This window comes from Haliotis rubra, unplaced genomic scaffold (genome assembly GCF_003918875.1).
Source record: "Haliotis rubra isolate DU_JTF1 unplaced genomic scaffold, ASM391887v1 Scf28, whole genome shotgun sequence".
NCBI lineage: Eukaryota > Metazoa > Mollusca > Gastropoda > Lepetellida > Haliotidae > Haliotis > Haliotis rubra.
The window spans coordinates 3,491,175-3,516,269 of NW_025766891.1; the positions used below are offsets into that span (position 1 = coordinate 3,491,175).

General features: G+C 38.9%; 2 protein-coding genes across 3 annotated transcripts in view; one reads left to right on the plus strand and one right to left on the minus strand.

Moving 5' to 3' along the window:
• Window positions 1–667: 667 nt before the first annotated feature.
• Window positions 668–15,451, minus strand: LOC124281158 (methylosome subunit pICln-like). The gene is made up of 6 exons (XM_046717192.1): window positions 15,236–15,451; window positions 7,671–7,807; window positions 6,221–6,307; window positions 5,473–5,556; window positions 3,767–3,901; window positions 668–2,775 (listed from the first exon to the last, which is right to left on the minus strand). Exons 1-6 carry the CDS (start codon window positions 15,352–15,354, stop codon window positions 2,708–2,710), a joined length of 630 nt encoding a protein of 209 aa, XP_046573148.1. The 5' UTR covers window positions 15,355–15,451; the 3' UTR covers window positions 668–2,707.
• A 114-nt stretch (window positions 15,452–15,565) lies between these two features.
• LOC124281157 (transmembrane protein 164-like) overlaps window positions 15,566–25,095 on the plus strand; it is a 67,646-nt gene continuing 58,116 nt past the window's right edge. The window contains exon 1 of one of the 2 annotated variants that reach the window (XM_046717188.1): window positions 15,566–15,773. Coding sequence is in view for 1 of the 2 variants with exons in the window: in XM_046717187.1 (XP_046573143.1) it covers window positions 22,848–22,869 (22 nt within the window). In the remaining variant the exon portion in view is untranslated. Of the gene's footprint in view, window positions 15,774–22,772; window positions 22,870–25,095 lie in introns of those variants that run through there. The other variant, XM_046717187.1, reaches the window with a different exon arrangement.

Genomic DNA, 25,095 nt, shown 5'->3' on the forward strand with positions numbered 1-25,095 from the left:
ACAAATATTTACACAGCACTATATGCTCTAGAACTCTCTCAACAGAATTTCATTGCGATCAAACATCCTTAACAATTGACTGAAGCATACATAAAATCTCATTCACTCTTCAACTTTCAAATTCGAACCAGCTGTGTGCATGTTTGAAATAAAATCAAAACCATTAGCAGAAGCATCACAACACACGACCAGTCAACAAAAAACAACTTATTTGAATGTTCTAGTGTAAGAACATTAGAGTCCTGTGACATAAAATGGATCCTCATAAAATAAACAAAATATCAGAAGAGAGAGTACCTGAAATAGCATTCCAACAATATAGGTCACAAATGAAGAACTCCGGCATGATGGGTTTCAAGGTACATGTTCTCAATCTAACAAGAAAACAAACCATGTCGAAAAAAATAGTCACACATGTTCAAGGCGAAACTGTCATTATTCCACGTTGCTGTTCCAGGCATCCTTGCAGTGAGTTTGGTTTTACGCCGCTTTTAGCAATATTCCAGCAATATCACGGCGGAGGACACCAAAAATGAGCTTCACACATTGTACCCGTGAGTGGAATCGAACCTGGCTCTTTGGCATAGCAAGCGAACGCTTTAACCCCTTGTCCAAATTATTTCTAGTAAGTGAATGAGTTTTACACCGCTTTTGGCAATATTCCAGCAATATCACGGCAGGGGACACCAAAAATGGGCTTCACACACTGTACTCGAACCAGGGTCTGAGGCGTGATGAGTGAATGCTTTAACCACTAGGCTACCTCACCACCCTCCAAATTATTTCCTGGAAATGGTGTCAACTGATTCAAGGGCTACATGTAAACAGAAAACAATCACCACAAGTGCACCAGCTACAGAACACAAGGCAATGTCATAGTGCTTAGCAATCAGTGTCACCACTTCCTGTCTATAACCCCACGTTCTACATTTCAGTCAGTGCCATAATTTCAAAACAAAAGTTTAATCTCTGAATATATATTATCTTGACAGAAACAAAAAAGTCCCATTAAGTTGAAAAGAAGCACCTAATTTGAGAGGAGACCGGTGCCGCTTTTAGTAATATTCCAGCAATATCACGGTGGGGGACACCAGAAATGGGCTTCACTGACTGTACCTATGTGGGGATTCGAACCCGGGTCTTCGTCGTGACGAGCCAACGCTTTAACCACTAGGCTACCCCACCGCCCTTGAGATGAGAGATTCAGAACCTGAAACTGAGACAATTAAGACTTGCTTCATTTAAGGCTTTGGCATTTAATTAAGGAATGGGCTGGGAAGAAGGAAAAATAAAATGGTTCAGGGACTGTGAGACAGACTAAATAATTACATGAATGTTACAAGAATATGATACAATCCATGAAGCCAAAATATGTTCCAAATACATCTCTTTAAAATTAGGGTAGGTAGGTAGGTAGGATTTTTCTTTTTTAAGATGTAAAGTCAAGCTTGCAGCCATCATGTCGACTTTCTTTATCAGAATGATTGATGTCCGTTGGTGCAGGGAAAAAACAATAGGTATCTGAAAGCTTATTTGATTCATGCCGCCAAGAGCAGCACCAGAATTCAAGGGTCGGTCGGGTAATCGGAACCACAACATTTTTCTTTTTAGGCCTTACAATTAAAGGTCTTTGGTACAACTGTTAACAAGTGGACTGTTACATGATTTGTTTCAGAATACATAATGAATAGCATTAAAGTTAGCCTGGCTTCTAGGCCCTAAGTCTACAGCAGACTCGCAAATAGAAATGGAAAATGTCATCTTCTATTTTGATATAAAACATGATGACATGTATTTCATCGATCAATATATGAATAAAATAGACTGACTGACTGAGTTTGGTTTTACGCCGCTTTTAGCAACATTCCAGCAACATCACGGCGGGGAACACCAGAAATGGGCTTAACACATTGTGCCCATGTGGGGATTCGAACCCGGGTCTGCGGCGTGACGAGCCACCGCTTTAACCATTAGGCTACCCCACCGCCCCGAATAAAATAGAAGCGCTTTAAGAAAAGGTTCATGTTTATATTATTGCATTGAATGCAATGTGATAACACCAAGCTAAAATGTCTCTGAAACTGGAACTCATGACGTCTCTCAGTCTGGTAGTCATAGGAACCATGCATGATCAGAAACGGCCATATTTTGATACATATGCCTCATAGTTTGTTTGATTGTTGTTTAACGCGGCACTCAGCAATATTCCAGCTATATGGCGCTGGTCTGTAAATAATCCAGTCTTGACCAGACAATCCTGTGATCAACATCATGAGCATCAATCTACGTAACTGGGTTACAATGACATGTCAAAGCCAGAGTCCAAAGAGCTCATCCAAGTCAGCAATCAGATCCTGTTAGTCACCTCTTTTGAAAAACATGGGTTGATGAAGACCAAATCTAACCCGGATCTTCACGGGTCACATAAGCCAGTAGTTTTGAGAACTCTTGGAACTGTTCTCTTCATGTTCTCAGCCTAGTAGTCGTAGGAACACATTCAAGCATTCATTTCAGGAACATACACTATCTTCAAGCATCAATCACACTTGCACAGAGAGGCTACTCTGGTAACATCTTTCACACAAGGCTTGAGGGTAAATGCTGCCATAGCTCATCCAGGTGTTTGAAATGATGTTGGCAGTACCACTGTAGAATCCCTCTGACTGATGCCTAGCCAGGCAACCTCCGTCATACTCGGTCACGCTTCTCACTGCTCCATGTCAGCGTCCTCAAACTGGCCCATCTCCATGTTCTCCTCCGCAGCCCCTCCGCCATCTGAAACAGTGACAACAGTCTTAGCATGGACAGCAACAATCTCAGCATGGACAGCAACAATCTCAGCATGGACAGCAACAATCTTAGCATGGACAGCAACAATCTCAGCATGGAACAATCTTAACATGGACACCAACAATCTTAGCTTGGACCACAAGCAATAACCTTAGCTTGGACCAGCAACAATCTTAGCTTGGACCACCAGCAATCTTAGCTTGGACCAGCAACAATCTTAACAAGGACAACAACAATATCAGCATGGACAGCAACAATCTTTGCATGGGCAGCAACAATCTTAGCTTGGACCAGCAACATTATTAGCATGGACCAGCAATAACCTTAGCTTGGACCTGCAACAATCTTAGCTTGGACCAGCAACAATCTTAGCTTGGACCAGCAACAGTCTTAGCATGGAAAGCAACAACATCAGCATGGACAGCAACAATCTTAGCTTGGACCAGCAACAATATTAGCATGGACCAGCAATAACCTTAGCTTGGAGCAGCAACAATCTTAGTATGGACAGCAACAATCTCAGCATGGACAGCAACAATCTTAGGTTGTCCAGCAACAATATTAGCATGGACCAACAACAACCTTAGCTTGGACCAGCAACAATCTTAGCTTGGACCAGCAACAATCTTTGCATGGACAGCAACAATCTTTGCATGGACAGCAACAATCTTATCTTGGACCATCAACAATATTAGCAAAGACCAGCAACAATCTTAGCATGGACAGCAACAACCTTAGCTTGGACCAGCAACAATCTTAGCAAAGACCAGCAACAACCTTACCATGGACCAACAACAATCTCAGCATAGACCAGAAACAATCTCAGCAAGGAAAATGTACTTCAAGAATACAGAGATTGTTTGTATTGTGCTTGGTATTAGAAGTTACAGAATCAAAGCTATGTTTGTCTGTTACTAGCCCGTTTTTAACAAACTACATGTAATACTTTCACCTGACATGAGCTAGTTGGACTCACCTCTGTGATGGCCATTAGTCTGACTCTCAGCTCCATCGCCTTGCCCCACCTGTAACAGATTGTCCAGATGCTGTAGAGTGGCTTGACCTTGGGCTGTCAACTGACCTTCACCTTCTTCTCCTGTGAAGAAGTCTTCTAAAAAATTAAACAAGAAGTGCAAAAAAACAGGAGAATAATGAAATAAGGAAATTGATTACATCACAACAACAGGAACTGACTGATGTAAAGGTCTTTCTCACCGTGGTATTTTCAGGTAATTTGGAATTTTGTGGACTTTAAAGGCTTCACTAAGCATCTAACCTTGAATTTAAGATGAATTTAGGAAATAACTGATTCTGATTGGTCAATCAGCAGTTTCAAATCACAAAGCTCTGATTGACACAGCTCATTTGACAGTTTTATTTGGTTTTATTTTTGAACATTGCACTTAGATATATTCAAGCTTTATGACAGCGGTCTGTAAATAATCAATTCTGGACTAGACAATCCAGTGATTGACATCATTGGGATACAATGACACGTATCAACCAAGTCAGGGGAGCCTGACCACCTCATCCCATTAGTTGCCTCTTTTGACAAGCATGGGTTGCTGAAGACCAATTCTAACCTGGATCTTCACAGGTTCATATACCTATAATATATGTAAGTTATGTTTTTAATACTGTGCTCATTATCATTATATTCCACTTATATTTAGTGGTGTCTCTCAACCAGGAAAACCAGTGATTGATGTTATGAGCAGGATCCACAAAATTAACTTCGGGTTAAAGTACATATTTCATATCGGTATACAAAGCAGTTACGACATACCGTAATACGAGCACCTACAACATATCGGTACACCAAGCATCAACAACATATCGGTACACTAAGCATCAACAACATATCAGTATACCAAGCACCAACAACATATCGGTACACCAAGCATCAACAACATATCGGTATACCAAGGACCTACAACACATTGGTATACCAAGCAGCTACGACATATGGGGATACCAAGCATCATATCGGTATACCAAGGACCTACAACATTGGTATACCAAGCACCAATAAACATATGGGTACACCAAGCATCAACAACATATCGGTATACCAAGGACCTACATCACATTGGTATACCAAGCAGCTACGACATATGGGGATACCAAGCACCAACAACATATCGGTATACCAAGCACCTGCAACGTATGGGTATACCAAGCACCAACAAACATATGGGTATACCAAGCACCTACAACATATGGGTATACCAAGCACCAACAACATATTGGTATACCAAGCACCAACAACATATGGGTATACCAAGCACCAACAACATATGGGTATACCAAGCACCTACAACATATGGGTATACCAAGCACCTACAACATATGGATATACCAAGCACCAACAACATATGGGTATACCAAGCACCTGCAACATATGGGTATACCAAGCACCAACAACATATTGGTATACCAAGCACCAACAACATATTGGTATACCAAGCACCAACAACATATGGGTATACCAAGCACCTACAACATATGGGTATACCAAGCACCTACAACATATGGATATACCAAGCACCAACAACATATGGGTATACCAAGCACCTGCAACATATGGGTATACCAAGCACCAACAACATATGGGTATACCAAGCATCAACAACATATGGGTATACCAAGCACCTACAACATATGGGTATACCAAGCACCTACCATCACCCTCAGCTTCTGAGTCAGAGTCTTGTGGGTCCGGATGCAGTGCCTGGCAATCATTCATGGCGAGGAACATGGCATCCACTGCAACACAGACAGAAGGTTTCACATCCTAACATACAGTCACTGAGTGAGTTTATGTTTTACCAGTCTAAAAGTCAAATGATAGGTAGATAAAGCTAGTGGTACTACATTCTAGTTCATTCTATTTGTTTGTTTGCCGTACCCAACAATAAACCAGCTAAATGGCGTCAGTCTATAAAACAATGGAGTCTGGACCAGACAATTCAATGATCTTCAGCATGAGCATCGATCTACGACACCAGTGGCTTATGTTTCAGTTCAACAACTATAATAACAAGTGTTTCCCTAATATGGCAATGCCTCCCATCGCTAAACAAGAGGGACATAACTCAGGACAGCAATGTCGAACAACAGACAACTGGACATCCTTGTGTCTTATCTAATTTTTTTCAGCCAATGCGATAAGTAGTAATTTCATGAAGGCTGAAATATAATTCATTATCTGAATTCTTTTCATCCGTAACTAACACACGTTATTTTACATGCTTCAAACATTTCTGGTGTCCCCCGCCGTGATATAGCTGGAATATTGCTAAAAGCGGCGTAAAACTAACCTCACTCACTCACCCACATGCTTCAAAATCAGAAACAAGAGATTTAATGTATTTACTAAGCTAATAATTATCTCCTGGAATTCAAATATACATATATCTCTAAAACTCACAAGTTCCTCTGTCACTTGGTACAAAGCGAACTTCTCCGATTGGTTGATCATCTTCCTCTTCCCCGTCAGATGACCCATCCTGTGTTTCTAGTGAACAATCACACCAATGTCAAAACAGGGAATGTGAATCATGGCTTACATGCAATACAATTCTACATTCTAAAGACAGAAATCCTGTCAACCTTAAGCTGGAGGATTCTTAACAAAGTGTACTTGGCAGGAAAATTGGGGAATTTTTTTCCTATCTTAGTTTGGTTCAAAACGGTATTTTTCAAATTAAAAAATTACTTCCATTCAATAGGTTTTGGAAAGTAATATAACGAAGCATCTTAATCTCTTCCTGATTATTGGTTTTCTATTATCCAATACAGTCCAATGCAAGCGATAATACTAGTTCTAACTCTACTTACATGAACTGATCTAAAATTTCTGCAGTACACCATTGCAGTCCTAAACAAACTGTGGTGCCTCACAGACGTTACAAACCACACACTCCTCTCGGAAGATGACAAAACCACTTTATCATGTTTATCAGCCAGCCACACTCCTCTCGGAAGATGACAAAACCACTTTATCATGTTTATCAGGCAGCCACACACCCATCGGAAGATGACAAAACCACTTTATCATGTTTATCAGGCAGCCACACTCCTCTCGGAAGATGACAAAACCACTTTATCATGTTTATCAGGCAGCCACACTCCTCTCGGAAGATGACAAAACTACTTTATCATGTTTATCAGGCAGCCACACTCCTCAGGCAGACACCTCTCGAAGATGACAAAACTACTTTATCATGTTTATCAGGCAGTCACACTCCTCTCGGAAGATGACAAAACCACTTTATCATGTTTATCATGTTTATCAGGCAGCCACACTCCTCTCGGAAGATGACAAAACCACTTTATCATGTTTATCAGGCAGCCACACTCCTCTCGGAAGATGACAAAACCACTTTATCATGTTTATCAGGCAGCCACACTCCTCTCGGAAGATGACAAAACCACTTTATCATGTTTATCAGGCAGCCACACTCCTCTCGGAAGATGACAAAACTACTTTATCATGTTTATCAGGCAGCCACACTCCTTTTGTAAGATGACAAAACCAATTTATCATGTTTATCAGGCAGCCACACTCCTCTCGAAGATGACAAAAAACCACTTTATCATGTTTATCATGTTTATCAGGCAGCCACACTCCTCTCGGAAGATGACAAAACCAATTTATCATGTTTATCAGGCAGCCACACTCCTCTCGGAAGATGACAAAACCAATTTATCATGTTTATCAGGCAGTCACACTCCTCTCGGAAGAGGACAAAACCACTTTATCATGTTTATCAGGCAGCCACACTCCTTTCGTAAGATGACAAAACTACTTTATCATGTTTATCAGGCAGTCACACTCCTTTCGTAAGATGACAAAACCACTTTATTGGTGTCCATACCTGATAGTTTGCCTTCCACCATCAGATACAGACATTCATGAGGGAAAGTGGAAGTGTCTCGGGAGACTGCATGCAAACTTATCGCCGGATATTCCAGTGAGAAACCTCGTCCATTCTCACCCATCCATGACAACCGGCTGAAACACAAGAAAATAACATTCTTAATAATACGGGTATATCATGATTTATACTGGTCTCATCAGTCCCGTTCCTTCCATATACTCCCCATACCAACTTCTCCACTAATTTTTATCATTACAATTTGAAATGTACATATATAAAAAATACAAATATATAAAAAAATATTAAATAAACAAAACCCAAACTTTACTTATCCATTAATCAGTCAAAGATAGAGACTGTATGTGAGATGGGTGCGGTCTGCGATGTACTGATATGCACATCTATGAGAGTTATCTCCCTTGTATTGTAATGAAGGGTTGAATGAGTAAAGCAACATGTCCGACCTGTACCCACGACGTCTGTGTGTTTATTCAAATCTCAAGATACACAGAACGCTACATGGTGTCAGAAGTGGTTAGAAAAGTCTACAAGAATCTTTTCTACAGATATACTGGAGTTTGCAGTCGACAAATTACCAGGTGTGAGGTAAAATTCGAATTTACGCCTCATCGGTCGCGCACGTGGTTTGCAAAGTCCCCCAGTTTTCGAGCAGGGATGTCAATGTAAGTCAAATCTTGTACACTGACTATTCAAAGAACTCTTGATATGAAAAGTATCTATGAAGTGTACTCTACCTCGTTGGAACGAATTATGATAATTCTTTCTGTAAACTGCAAAATCCATCACAGTTACGTTTGACTTGAAAATCTAACGTAGACTTGCTGAGGCTTCACATTTTCTGTGGAGATTGTTACTACATTCTTATCATGGCTGAGGGTCAAGAAAATGCTGCAAAGGTGGTATAGATGCCTTCTGCAATTCCTCTACCGCCAAAATTGGATCTGAATGGGAATTTAGCCTCAAACTGGAAAAGATTTAAACGTGGATGGGACAATTATGAAATTGCTCAGAGACTTGTTTCAGAAGAAATGAGATTTAGAACGGCAACTCTTCTTACAGCTGTTGGATCTGATGCTCTGGAAGTTTTTGATGGGTTTCAATTTGCAAATGAAGATGATAAGTCTAACATAAAAGTTGTTTTGGAAAAATTTGAGACATTTTGTGTTGGTTCGACAAGTGAAACATATGAGCGTTACATTTTCAATAAACGTGAACAGGAAAGTGGTGAATCTATTGATACTTATGTAGCGGCTCTGCGATCTCTTGCCAAATCCTGCAATTACGGCACACTAACAGATTCATTGATCAAAGACAGAATTGTTGTAGGAATTCTTGACAATAGCACAAGAAAGAAACTGTTACAAACCGCAGACTTGACACTAGAGAAGTGTATCACTGTGTGCATAGCATGTGAAACAACAGATCATCAACTCAAATCTATGAGAACTGATCAGGTGTCCTTTGTGAGTGGAAACAGAAATGGAAAGAAAAGTGGTCAAAGCAAAAGCGAAAGATCAGAGAGGGAACAAACTAAACCAAAATATGTGTCCTACATTGAAGAGTGCAGATTCTGTGGCAGATCTCATGCAAGAGATAGAGACCAGTGTCCAGCATTTGGAAAGAAATGTACATATTGTCATGGCAAGAACCATTTTGATATCAAGTGTAAACGTAAGAAAGTGAAAAGCAGACAGAAAGAAAACAGGCGACAGCGAGTCAGTGCTGTTGAAGATCTCTCCGCTTCTGAATCAGGGAGTGAGTTAGGAGACTATGCCTTGAGTCTTGAAGAATCTATCCTGTCTGTGAATGATAACCCTCCTAGGAAACTGTTTGCTCACATGAAAGTCAACAAACAGAATGTGAAGTTTCAACTTGATTGTGGTGCAGCCGTGAATGCTATGCCAGTCTCTTAGTTCAGGACAATATTCCATGGAAAGGAAGAGAGGTTTGATCCTTACAACACAGTGACAGAAATTAACAGAAATATTCAGACTTGCCCTTCGGGCCAGTAGACATGAAAACTTACTGGCCCAAGCTGTTTTCTACTGGCCCAGTAAAAAAAAACCTGATGAAGAAAAAACTCATTTTATATTAACCAACTGTAGTGAGGCAAAACATTTAAATGACTATGGTGAGGTTTTTTATCAGTTGTAGGTAATAGAAACTACAAAATCTTTATGGATGATCACCTTTAGTTTATTGTACAATACCAACACACCATGAGGCATCTTAGAGCATTTGAAAGAACCTGCAGTGTCTCTAATGATTTCAACTTTTTGACAGGTGGCTGAACGTTGTCAATAAATCGCCATATACTTCCGCCATTACAAGTCATGCGCAGTCGCTTACTTCCTAAAGTATGAACTTCCGGATAACTGTGTTTACAAACGAAACGCAAGTCGGTAACGAGGGCGTGTGTAGCAGGCCATATTAAAAGAGAAACTTGTCAATTTTACTGACATACGATCAGGACAAAGATTACACTTAAATTACTTTAGATTATTCAGGTAATATGATTGGATTAGAAGGGGGATAAGGACGGAAGTCTCTCTATCTTTATAATCAGTCACGACACATACTCTTGTCGCCCACTGGGCGACCGGTGGCATGCTTTTAATCCACCCACACAAACTTCTACTCGCCTCGGGCCTCGGGGCGAGCGTTAATTTCTATCACTGCAACACTCCACTGATACTCTACAACAATACAAAAATGAACACTATTGGAAAAACCCAGATTTCTGTAGTGAATCCAAGGAATTGTGAAACCCACATACTTGAATTCATCATAGTTCAGGATGAAGTAAGACCTGTTCTTGGCGTACAGACAGTCCAAGAGATGAACCTGATTACAATCAACTTCGACAACATAATGTCGATTTCCAAAGACAATGTAATCGAAGAGTTTTATGATGTCTTCAATGGGGAAGGAAAGTTAGAAGGGACCCTCAAACTTCAGATAGATCCAAAAGTCTCTGCAGTGAAGACTCCTTTGAGGAAACTCCAATAGCTATTAAGCCTAAGCTCAAGGCTGAACTGAACAGATTGGAAAAGCTCGGAGTGATACAGAAGGTTGATGTACCAACTGAGTGGATTTCGTCAATGGTAGTGGTCATGAAAAGTAATGGACGTCTACGTGTCTGTTTAGACCCACAACCTCTCAACAAAGCTTTAAAGAGAAATGATTACTCAATGTCAACAATTGATGATGTCTTGCCTGAACTGTCAAATGCAAAACTGTTTACAGTGGTTGATGTCAAAAATGGATTTTGGCATGTGTGCTTGGATGAAAACAGCAGTTATTTAACCACATTTGATACCCCATGGGGAAAATTTCGGTGGAAAAGGATGCCCTTTGGTATCTCACCTGCCCCAGAGGAATTCCAGACACGACTCGATGATGCATTGGAAGGTCTTCATGGAGCTAAAGCTATTCATGATGACATCATCATATATGGATCAGGCAGCAACATGGATGAAGCAACACAAGATCATGATGCAAATCTCAAAGCTCTCCTCCAAAGATGTCGAATGAAAGGCATCAAACTGAATTTCCAGAAACTGAAGTTGAGACGAACTGAAGTTACCTATCTAGGTCATGTGATATCATCAGAAGGTCTAAAAGTTGATCCTTCAAAAGTTGAGGCAATCTTGAAAATGCCACCTCCAACTGGTAAACAAGGGATACAACGTCTGTTGGGACTTACCAATTTTGTGCAGAGGTTTGCTCTACAGCTGTCGGAAGCAACTGCACCTTTCAGAGATTTGCTCAAATCAGGTGTTGTATTTCGCTGGAATGATGATATTCACACCAAAGCCTTTGATGAAGTGAAGAAGATCTTGTCTGCTAAACCAGTTCTGAAGTATTTCAATCCAGAGGCTGAAACCATGTTGCAATGTGATGCATCGGAAAAAGGTTTAGGGGCTTGCCTTATGCAGAACGATCATCCAATCATGTATGCATCCCGAGCACTCACTGAGACTGAAACAAATTATGCTCAGATAGAGAAGGAGCTACGCGCCATTGTGTTTGGCATGGAGAAGTTTGACAGATATGTGTATGGGCGACATGTGAAGATAGAATCTGATCACAAGCCTCTAGAGACTATCTTGAAGAAGAGTCTCCACAATGCTCCGAAGCGCTTGCAGAGAATGATGCTACGCTTACAACATTATGACTTTGAAGTGGTTTACAAGAAGGGTTCTTTGATGGTCATGGCTGATACCCTCAGTCGTGCCTTTCTACCACAAATGTCAAACCAGTGGAATCAAGATGCTCACTGTATCATGATAGTAGACAGTCGATTTCCAGCTGAAATAGATGTCGAATCAATCGATATGGTGAGCTATGTTCCAATATCATCACAAGCATTCACTCAAATATCCAAAGCCTCATCTGAAGATGGAGACATCCAAGCAGTAGCTGCAGTCATCATAGAGGGATGGCCAGACAATAGATCTGATCTCTGTGGTTCAGCAATACTTCAACTATAGAGACGAACTGTCATTCCAGAATGGTGTAGTCTTTAAAGGTGAACGTGTGGTAGTGCCTAAAGCTGAACGACACAACATCATGGTCAAACTACACTCTAGTCACTGTGGAATTCAGAATTCTCTTAGAAGAGCAAGAGAAGCTGTGTTTTGGCCCAATATGAATAGAGATGTGAAGGAATTCATAAACGTGTGAAATCTGTGCCTGTTACAATGATAAGCAGCAGAAAGAACCATTAAAAAGTCACAGTCTGCCAAGCCGTCCCTGGGAGAAAGTAGGAGTCGATTTGTTCGACTTTGAGGGGAAAGACTTTCTCATAACGACTGACTATTACTCAGACTTCTTCGAAGTAGATAGACTACATGATAAGACATCAAAAACGGTCATCAGAAAACTGAAGCAGCAGTTTGCCAGACATGGTATTCCGGTTCAGGTCATGCCAGACAACGGACCACCATTTGGCTCCAAAGCTTTTGCAACGTTTGCCAGAACTTTTGACTTTGAACATTGTATAAGCTCTCCGCGCTATCCACAGTCCAACGGGAAAGTTGAGAACTCAGTGAAAGTGGCCAAGAGAATAATGATAAAGTCAAAGAAAGCAGGCACGGATCCCTATTTGGCACTCCTCGATTGGCGGAACACAACCACAGAACACATGGAAAGCTCCCCAGTTCAGCGACTCTACAGCAGAAGAACACGAACTTTGCTGAGTTTGTCAGCCAAACAACTGTCACCTAAGGCAGTTAATTCAGTCCCAAAGAAGCTTTGGACTAGAAAGGCAAAACAGAAGAAATATAATGACAGAAATGCCAAGACCCTCCCAGAGCTAAAACCAGGTGAGACAGTCGTAATGAAGCCATATGGAGGAGAAAAGGAATGGAAAAGTGCTAAGGTGAAAGACAAAGTGGGAATAAGATCTTACTGTGTCGAACCTGAGGAAGGGATGCAGTATAGGAGAAATCGCAGACATCTCCGAGGTCCGAAACAGGTCAGGTTTCAACCTAACATCTCGGATCCAGTCGACAATACAGTCCCAGTAGAGAAACAGAACATAACAGAGCCTGAGATCAAACCGGGCCCAGAACAGTCAACAACCAGTAGCACACTGAGCTGTCCTACCCAGACATGAAGTGGCAGACAGACCAAGCCACCCCAGTATCTTAAGGACTATGTGACTGGCTAAATCAACAGTATTGTACTTGACAAGTCACATTGTAGGAACTGATTAAAAAATGTGCAGGTTGTGTCAAAAGACTAAATTATAAATTTAAACACTTTGGTTTCAGAAATAATAATTTCAGGACTATTAACAAAACATATTCGACATTGTTTCTCCTGTGACTTTATCTCAGTAAAATGCAATCATTTTCAGTATACCTAAAGCTGTTTCATTGTACACCTTAAAGAGGGGAGATGTACTAATATGCACATCTACGAGAGTTATCTCCCTTGTATTGTAATGAAGGGTTGAATGAGTAAAGCAACATGTCTGACCTGTACCCACAACATCTGTGTGTTTATTCAAATCTCAAGATACACAGAACGCTACATGCCATACCAAGTGAAACACCTGAATGTTGATAATTAGGGCTGTTGATTGGCAAATAGATTATACTGCAATATATTGCAATTCAGGGACACGTATTGCGGGTTCACTCTCACTTAGAGAGTCTAACCAAAAAGGTATTGTTACAACATTGCACTATGGCTCGATGAGAGATGCGAGCCAGGTAATTAGCATTTGCCACTGAAGCGTGAGCCTTGGGCTATAGTCTGTACCTATTTATTAACATTTTTAGCCACCATTTTTCATAATTTTCTTAATGCAACACATCTTTTGCTTCAAGCATGTATGCATTTACATTTTGCTAAACCTCTTTCTTTGTTGTATAACACATCACCAAGTAACTGTATTTCCTACAATGTGGAAAACAGGAAATATTACTCCTATTTTTGATACATACTTGATATAATGGGAGCTTAAGTGTTTGACAGTAAGTGACCCTAATTGTATGTGTAGATCTTATTTTCAGCATTAAAAGTCCCTAAAGATTTATGTTATGGTTCTGGTAAAAGTAATCTCAAAATTTGGGTGCATAGTCAGGGATTCTAGTTTCTTCTTTTTAAACAATATATAGTATTACAGTATGCTTTTTTGTCATTTAATATCGAAGGAAAACATCTGTTGCAAATGAAAATCTGTGCAGATTTAAATTTAAACTATACAGATAATCACAAAAACTTCATAGATGTTCTTAACCCAATATACTGGTTCTCAGAAAAAATATTGCAATATGTAATGTCTGAAAAGTGTATTGTGGCATACTGGTAATATATAAGCAGTCCTATTAATAACTGTCAACCAGCAACTTCTAAAATCTGCCGTATTTTTGCTTTTTCTCCTGAAGCTGCCTTCAAACGTCAAAGAACTTGTCAGATACACTTTTTTAAAATCATAACTGGTTTGGTTTCATAAAATATCTCTTCCGGTGTGTGCTAGATTAGATACAGCACTGAACATATACATGTACCATTACTGCAGGTAAAGGAGTCGCTGCCAGCAAGGGTACTGCAGAAACGTACTCCAGCCAAAATCAGAACACAGACACATACCCCAGGATGGATGTATTTTGTTTAGTATTGTTTTCTTGATAAGAACTGTTATACAGTTGTAAGAGATTCATTTGATTGTGTTATATAAGCAACAAGCATACACAGTAAAAGATATTTGTAATGCATATTGCCACTCGCAATCAGATGAACGGGAACAACAGTTTCGTTTGAGTGATGAGAAATATGAGCTTGTCAGCTGTTTTGGGTACTGGGTACGTTTCTGTATTTTGACTTTGTTTATGGTACATTTCTGTTTGAAACGTACCAGGGGTAGATATAAGTAGAACCTGTGCTGACATCATCAGGTTTAATAAATGTCATGACGATAGCTCAGAAAGATGAGTACCGAATTATAATCAAAAGCTGTCAAACCGTTAGCTACATATAAAGTGATACATCTAGACAGGTCTAAAATTAAAAGAGCAAAAATGCATTGCCTTTCTGCAACATAGAGTGTTCCATTTCCTAAGGTGCTGCCATCAATATTCGCTACTGTATTCTCTTGTTTATGTCGAATTCCTTCTGTGGGAGGTGGGAAACTTGTCAATATCACCATTGTTTTCCAATTTAACACCAATAGACACTTATACCGATAGGAAATGTCTTATTCGATGCCAAGAAAGCGTGATCCTCACGTTGATACTACGCGCCAGCTATTTCTACCAATGAAAACAACGGTCGTATTAACTGTGGTATTACCGGAAGTATTTTAATGTTTATTGACCAATCAACATCAAATACACATTTACATCGGTAAAAACCGGATACAGATTAGTGCGCGATATCAAGCCGACAAGTGTGAATTATTTATTTTCCAGTATTCATTTGTTTTGCCTCTTCATCTCTCACGATCGGCAAGCAGGCAAAAGAAACTATTTAAATTGCCACAAGAGTCTCACACCTCACTGAAGCTGTGTTGATTTGCAGACGCCAACAGTGTACACGTCGTCTTGGTGGGATGAGCTGTCAGCTGGCGTGAGTGATTCTATTTATATATCTCAATACAATGTCAAATTCAACACAGTGGATGTGCTGACTGTGATGTATTGGTATTGGGATATTTTATTGCAGCAATATTCGGATAATGCATGCAACTTGCATAGAATTGTGTTTTCATCTATACAATAGCGGTTAGGTTATCCCTTGGTCATAAATAAATAACCCGCGATGAGGATGATTTCTATCAGACCCCTTCCAGTGTGATGTGTTGCATGCTATATAGTTTAACTTGCATATACTCTCATTACAAATCATGTTTTCCACCCCTAATCCTTCCTATGACAAACGTCCCAACTTACAAAATGTCTGGCATTTCAGGCTTCGGAGACAGTGAAGACCTTAGTTTTTATAAGTTAAAAAACTTGGAAAATATTATTCCTTTAGCCTGTAGAAGCACTACACCAAGTTGACAATATTGAAATGCTAGTGACAGAAGTGGGTGAGTTAGCATTTTTGTAACATCGACAACATTTCAGCTGTATTTTGACTAAAATAAGTTATACATTAATGATTCATAGTCTAAAACCTATCAACAGAGGACAGTAAAAGGACTAGAGTATCAGAGATGTAGTTGTAACAACTAGATTAAGCAATAACTTAGGCAGAAAAAATGTTTGAAAATAAGATTGCTCTCAGTCCTTTCATGAATGGATACTGACCAAAATGGTCTCTTGTTGAAATTGCCACATTTTTGCTAAGAAGCAAATGGACCAAAATGGCTCACTTTGTGAGATAACTGATTAGCCATGTTTGCTTTTGCATTACTTCATGCATTATGAGATACAGTTGATGAATTCATTTATAAAGCATCATGTATACTTTTTGCAGCCACTGAGTGGTTCCACTGTTTGGTGGATGCTCAGTCATAATGTCGTCTTGGAATGTAATCCGTGAACAGGTTTTTTACAATTTGATCATTTTTTTTCTTCAAATTTTGATCATGTTGATGTGTTGGTTATGGGAAAAATTATGAAAATGAGTCTATACAATTCAGCTCATCCTATGGAGTTAAGTTATCCTATAAACATGATGTAAGATTTTTTGTATTTTAAGACATATTGCTGAGTGTAGAGATGTCAACTGTTGGCTTGATGAATACACATAATGAAATGACTGGCATGTCACTTAAGTGTTCACATTAAGGGAGAATCCTTGGTGTTGGTTCCTATAGTATTTCAGTCACAGAGGCAGTGGGGTAGCCAAGTGGTTAAATCATCCGCTTGTCATGCCAAAGACCCAGGTTCGATTCCCCACATGGGTACAATGTGTGAAGCCCATTTATGGTGTCCCCTGACGTGATATTGCTGGAATATTGCTGAAATCAGTGTAAAACCATATTCACTTCATAGTTCAATCAGGGGACCCTGTAAATCTTACACTTTTGTATTATGATAAGGGTCTTGGGTCCAAGTGATGGTTCCGGTGAAACTCAGCAAAGAGTCCGAAGTCACAAGAAGCTAATCACAATTTTATTTACAAGAACGAAATACATGGGGTGGCCACAGAGAGTCGGTACAACCCTCTGGGCTGAGGGCTAGAGCTGACCTGTGTTGGGAGGCTAACCCCTACTGCTTGACAAATGCAGTTAGAGACTCTTTATCTACAATTAAAACAATAAAGAGATTACGATTGGCTCACTGATACAAAAAATGGGTGTAACCTACATTAGTCTATCAAATACAGAATATACAAAATGGGGTGTGTCCTACTAATCACATAACCAGGCAGGGGAAGTACTCTTAATCGTGTTAATCCTATTTTAACAGGCACTAATCTCGATGGCACTTTTACTGGATGCTTGGATGCTTACCCTGGGCTAGATCTTAATGAGCCTAATCTGATGTGTCAATTATAGGTGCTTGGATTACAATAGATGCGTTTACTCTGGGCCATTTCTTTATGACCCTTAATTGGTGTTTGCTTAAAGGTCACATGCAACGTTGGAAACAAATCATCAAAAATGCAAATTCAACTTATAAAGTTGAAAAATAACGCGTTGAAAAAACCCGTGAGAAATCGTAGTTCAAACGATTCACTCATTTACCCCCAGCGCTTGGGGGAATTCAAGTGGTTTCAACAGCTGGGCTGCGCTCATAGCATGTGCGCAGTGAAATAGGTTCGCGCAGCTTGGAATCGGGTTGTCCGGTGAATACTCGATGAAGGCTTTGATGTGAGCTATTTTTCTAATGTTTTGTTGATATTTCACAGGCGGGAGCTTTTTACATGTTAGGACAGTAGATTAACTGTATATATAATTTAATTTGTCTATTTTACCAAACGTTCTTCTTACCGAGTCACTTTCTCAGTTCGATACTTAAGCAATGTCATTATTTAGCGTTCACAGAATTTCTAACTGTGATATAGATATGTCGTTGTCACAGACAAAACTCAATGTCTGTTTTATTGACACCTATGTGTCTGCTAATGACCATATTCAATACACAACTGCGATCACTGACCACATGCAATTTGAACTTAACACCAATCAGGCTATACACCATAAACAAAATGCATTGATTTATGGCCCGAGTTCGGTCTCTGTCACATTATGTAATTACACAGACAGGCAGGTGTGATACTTGTACACATGACATGTTATAATGTCTGTTGATTGCAAAATGTTATACACAAAAAATGAGCATGTATTTACAAAAGCCAACATCTCTATATATACACACACAATGAGCCGTGAGGGAATCTGCAAATGAACCAGCCGTTACACTTGAGTGCACACCCACCCGCTCTGACTGGGCTCGGTATCCCGGCTGCTTCGTTTCTTGGGAAGTAAACCCAAGTACACAATATTGCACTTTTGATTTGCGATTGTACGCTTATAATTTGGTTTATATGATTTTTCATAACCAGCAATGTATATTATATGTCATGAATAAGTGATAATTGTGTTTTAGTTATGTTTAATTTTTTGATTGCATATGACCTTTAAAGTTTTGTAATATAGATGATGACGTGTTTACTTTACGAAAGCAGTTCATTTAATCGTCTGGTCATAACTCTGAATTACTGAAAGGGTTGCTAACAGCTTGAGTCCTTGATATCTTAGGCTAGGATTTTATCTTGAACATCTGTAAAATTGTGCAGTCGTAATTTATACCTTTTTCAATAGTATGTATGTGAGATGAATTTTACAACTTTTGACTGGAGTCTTTCTCTAAGCTATCACTAATATTCTATATTTATATTTTCCTAATATCTGAATCCTAATATATTGCTCGTAGTGGTAATAATGAATAATGAATTTTGTATGAATTATTATTCAATGATAATTGTATCAGGGCTAAAGACTCTCTGACTTTCCTGTTCAATTTCTATCACTAGTATAATGTTATCTGTAATGAGTTGCTTGTTTGAATGCTGGCGTTACATGTTTTGTGTTGTTTTTAGGAAAGTTGGTCCATTTTGGCTGAAGCTGCTACATAAATATTTATGCTGTGTCCTCTGTCAACTGTGCTTAAAAATGCTTCTTTTTAAAATTTAACATGGGATATGGTAAAATATGGCTCGCTTAAGCATGTCAAGTTTTGATGACAGTTTTAAACAAAAAGGGGGACTGGCCGTGAAGATCTGGGTTAGAATTGGTCTTCAGCAACCAATGCTTGTAAGAGACGACTAGCGGGATGGGATAATCACTCTTGCTGACTTGTTTGACACATGTCATCATATCGCAGTTGCGTAGATCGATGTTCATGATGTTGATCACTGGACTGTCTGGTTAACACTCGATTATTTAGAGACTGCCATCATATAGCTGGATTATTGCTAAGTGCGGCAAATAAACAAACAGAATGGACTGGAATGTGGTACCACCAGCTTTGTCTACTTATCATTGACTTTTAGACTTAAGAAATGTCACTTGGTCAAGTTTATAATGCTGCCAAAGTCATTGTCCATATATCATTCTGAATTTTAAAAAAAAATCTAAACATTTTCGTCAGAGACCTGCTGTCAAAAATGTTGGGAACATGAACTCGAGGTGACTATTCAAATACCTGAAGCTGTTAAGTAAGTCAAAGTTCTACTTACTCTTGTCACTGATGTCATTTGATGATATTCTTGTGTTAGTTTGTTCCGGTTTGCTCCAAGCTATCAATTGTACAACGTACAACTTTATATATAGCAACTTTTTGTTTATTGCATGTAGCAACATTACAATGTAGATTCTTATACCATTCTTAAGTGGAGATGTTGCCTTTATGTCTTCAGGGGAATATTATCTTTTTTTATCATGTTACTGTGTTCAAGTAAAATATATGTATGAGATGCCAGTTTGTATGTGCAGTGGTGGATGGTATTCAGGTGAGATGTTTTACTGTTCTTGGGGGACATAACTCAGAATATTTCCGCTGTATTTCGGGTTGTGAGTGAGAGAAGCAAATAGTTTAAGTCAGGATATGCAGAGGCCCAGATAAGCTGCGTATCCGGGTAAAATACGCATAGAAAATTTCAAACTACGCATTGAAAAATAATTGTTGCGTATCAATTACACATTTAAAATGTTAGATACGCAAAAAGTTTAAAACAAATGCGTACAAAATATATTTATAAGAAATCGCTTGCGTAATGAAAAAGACATCGATTGCTATCAAGTTGTACTGTTAGGATAGGACAAGTGTTGTACTGTCAGTATAGGATGAGTGATTTTTTTATAGAATCATTTCCATTATATTTAAGTTGGTTTTGATACGGTATGACATAAGGCAGAACATACCTGCTTAGTAAAATTATTCAATGACATAATACTTAGGTGAGTAAAATGACTGAAATATGCACATATTTGAAAGCAGTGGGTAACATTCAAAATACCCACTCCAAAAAAATTACAGTGGGTACAGTACCCACATGAGCTAAATCTTATCTGGAGCTCTGGATGTGTATTAGGTAATATTGTTTTGGTTTTGCTCTAAAAAACATTTTTGCATAATCTGAAATCAATTCTTTAAATGCCTGACCCTAATAAGCATGCTGTGTATATTTGTTTTCAATCATTCATCATGTTCATTGATTTATTGAATCATCAAACATTGATTCTCAATGATGCACTCAGGAACATTAATGTTTATTGAACATGTTGTAACTTATTATCGATCTTTTTTCCATTTTCATGATTATTCATGAATTAATGGATCAATGATAATGTTTGATTTGCATGATTATCAGAAAAATGCCTCTTCACAAAACGCTCACTGATGCTCACATGTGTCCCACATGACAAATGCCATGTTTTCAATCTGTAACACGTCTTAAAACAAAATTACCTTACAAGACAAACACTGAATAATGATTCTTTTGTGTTACTGGGAAATTTACTGTATTGACCACAGAAAAGACTAACTTGATCAGGTGGTCAGGCTCGCTGACTTGGTTGACATGTCATCGTATCACGTACATTGATGCTCATGCTGTTGATCACTGTATTGTCTGGTCCAGACTCAATTATTTACAGCCCAGCGCCATATGGCTGGAATATTGCCGAGTCCGGCATTTAACAACAAACCAACCAATGTTATATAATGAAACTGTATTGTGATACAGTAGCTGTAAAGCCATGTTTTGTATTGTGAACCTGGTATTGCCATAGAATACTCCATTGTAACACTGTAACACCTCTATAATTTAGTGCTTTCAGACTGTTGTAACATGTGATATACGATACCAATGGCAAGTCGCATCAAAACCTGAGTCACTATGACTTGGCAAGAAAGCATTCAGTATCCTCTGTAAAACATACCTACCTATATCCTGAACCCTATAATCTCAGTGTAGGCTCTTTTATGATGCATGGGATTTGCATAGCCCAGTGTTCACGAATGGTGTTTCAAAGTAACAAGACATTGGGTCCTGTAAGTTTCAGATGTCTGTCTGACCCATTGAAAATTCACAGGACCCATAGAATAAAATTAAACACACATTTCAGATTTAACATTTCTTATAATTGGCACTGAAATTATAAACAAACATAAGATTTATAACAGCAAACAAGTGACACATGTCCCATATAACAACTTCAGTCAAAGTCATTGTGAAATATACAGTCAGACACTGGGGCCGGCGGGTTGTAGACTTCTGTCGGACCGTTGGCAAATCTGCCAGATTTGTCAGAGGGTCAGACACTATTCGTGAACACTGATAGCCTGAGGGGTTCTGCACACAACCCATATCACGAATCGTGTTAGAGATTGGTCAATATTTGTGGATAAATGTCCTTCAAAATATCAAAAGGAATATTATTGTAATGATAGCTGAATGTTCTCTAGAAAACCGTCACTGATTATTGGTTCATACAAATTCATGTCCTGGAAAACTCAAAGGAAAGTGACCTAAATTTGTCACACCTATCCTTTTCTTACGTAATATCATATTGTGTGTGAGCAAGTGCCTGTTGGCGACTCCTTTGTGTGAATGTCCCATGTATACTCACTCACTCATATCTCACCCATGTATAACTCACTCACTCACACATCATAATTTGAGAGACACAGGAAAAAAATAGCTCAGATTGTGAAATATTGCTGATCTTGCAGATGCCATTCAGATTCCTGAAAATATTTTCGGTTCAGGCGTACTTGTATGTTATGTATACACTGTTTGCATGAATGACAGTGTACGCATGGCTGGCTTATGTACCACTCCTCCGTCACCCTACACTGGAGTACACTATACCTACCGAACCATGACTTAACTACAAATGTTTAAACATACACATGATACAACAGTCTGTACATACATGACGGAAAGCTTATGTCACAAGGTACATTGGTATTGCCATGTGTTACCCCGGTGTGTCAATTGACATGTGTCAGTACCCATTTCGTCTTGACCTGGGAGTAAATCTAAGTGACTCATAGTGGAGATTGACTACCAGTATACTGTGATCACCTGATGATGAATAATGCTGCATGAGACTTGATTTCTTCTTTACCAGACTTGGTGCTTGTGAAGTTGGACAGTTATAACAGGATTGAAGACAGGATCTAAACTTATTGAAGTTACTGTGAAGTTTTGTGTTACGAACGTTTAGTCGTATTGGGTACGATGGAACAGGGAACTATTCAAGGTGAGCTTTGACGATGGATTTCTAGGGTTTATCTGAGGTTCCGAACTAAATGACTTGGGGAGGCAAATCAGGTTAAAAAAGGTGATATTGTTCAAAGTTGGATTATTTCAATACTTTGTATTAATAAATTCTGACAAAGTAGGATATTTCTATTTCAAAATGGGAATTTTTCATAACATTCTAAGCAGGCCGAGGGCCTAATGTGGGCCTTGTAGCATGTTTAGATAAAACATGATTACAAGACTGTAATTACGTGTGACGTAATCTTTGGTGTAATTATCCAACACAAATGGCTTATCTTTGCCAATGACTGACAGTTGAGAAATCTGTACAATGGACGATAGGCCTATTGTGATAGAAGTTTAATCATGATGAAAGTGTGAGAGACAAAATGTCATGATTGAGATTAAATCACTCTTACTGTAAGCTTGGATCCTAGGTTTCATTGTGTCATTGCATCTTGTGGATCCCATACCTGCTTTTGACAGGTGTTGTGTACTTGTCAATGACTTGTTCCATGATTTGCATTTACAGTAGAACACGGATATAACGAACTCCAAGGGACCAAGAAATTTAGTTCGCTATATCCGTTGTTCGTTATTCACATTTGACCGCCATCTTGGATTGTAGAGATGTAGGCATTCACAGACATTACCTATATCATGTTGATAAATATGAAGTTTATTTTTACAATAAAATTGAAATAATACAACTACCATTTAAATAAATTTATGTTTTAATGAAAATGCAAGCTTACATTTATAATGTCCTGATAAACCACGAAAGAAGCAAAAACTGTAACTGTTGTAAAAAGCGATTTTATTGGATAAAGATTGGTTTCTAATGACGCTTTTTCGCCACAGTCTGCTATAAGGATCGTGATTGGTCAAAATCAGACACGTGACCTAAGGCAGCCAATCATACTACGGCAATGGATACCGTCCTCGTCAACGAAAACGGTTGTTGAATGGGTTAAACACGATATGTTTGTTTTGTAAATTAATTAATGACCATCAATCAATGTTGATTCACCGCCAACAAGATTTATGTATACTGTACCGCTAAGTGGCTGAGCGGACACTGAGTGAGTTCGTTAATCACGTCATTAATTGGGTCTTGGGGGTAGTAAATCAGTTCGCTATAGCCGTTAATTCGCTACTCACGAGTTCGTTATTCGAGTATAATTTTAATGATATTATAAAGGACTGTTGACGGGACTTTTAAATTTGTTCGCTATATCCGTTTGTACGCTATTTCCGTGTTCGCCATATCCATGTTCTACTGTATATGGTTACTCATGTATCAAGTGCATATGGTAAGCTTAAAGTGGCTGTTTTCCTAAAGATGTGTTAACATATAATTTATTCAGTTTCAAATGGATACAATTTCAAATTATAAATCTACGTTTAAGTAAAGTTGCGAAATTTTGTGATCCTTAGCAAAGTGTGAGTAGTATAAGTTGCTCATATTTGTATTTCTTTCTGAGGATGCATGCTTCTGTCTGACATTATGTTTGGTTAAAGATAAGACTGTGTCATCTCAAGTAGATGACTGGTCATTGTCATTCACTTAATAATAATAATGTGTCCATTTATATAGCGCCAAACTCCACACTAGGTATGCTCATAGCGCTAACAATCAAGGCCACTTCCCACCGAGGTTCTGTTCTAATACAGTAGAACACGGATATAACGAACACGGATATAGCGTACAAACGGATATAGCGAACAAATTTAAAAGTCCCGTCAACAGTCCTTTATAATATCATTAAAATTATACGCGAATAACTAACTCGTGAGTAGCGAATTAACGGCTATAGCGAACTGATTTACTACCCCCAAGCCCAACTAACGACGTGATTAGCGAACTCACTCAGTGTCAGCTCAGTGTCAGCTCAGCCTCTTAGCGGTATACGTCAACCTTGTTGGCGGCGAATCAACATTGTTCGATGGTCATTAACGTGTTTAACATTAATGTCGGTGAATGATAAATTCAGAATTTTAATGTTATGTCAATGTACATGTACAAGAATAAATATGTGTAGCCTCAGCCTATAAGTGTCTCTACATCTCTACAATCCAAGATGGCGGTCAAATGTGAATAACGAACACTGGATATAGCGAACTAAATTTCGTGGTCCCTTGGAGTTCGTTATATCCGTGTTCTACTGTACGACCCTTTCATGGTGCGAGTGTTCAGGATTCATGATTGGTTGCAATCAGATTT

Bases quoted from the DNA above. Each gene is read 5' to 3' on its own strand.
- LOC124281158 (XM_046717192.1), bottom strand. From the start codon at position 15,354: ATGGTGATATTGACAAGTTTCCCACCTCCCACAGAAGGAATTCGACAT. The intron at 7,808-15,235 runs GCAATGCATTTT...CTTGTGTTTCAG, and splicing joins ACACTCTATGTTGCAGAAAG to CCGGTTGTCATGGATGGGTG. The intron at 6,308-7,670 runs GTATGGACACCA...ATTGTTCACTAG, and splicing joins GGTGGAAGGCAAACTATCAG to AAACACAGGATGGGTCATCT.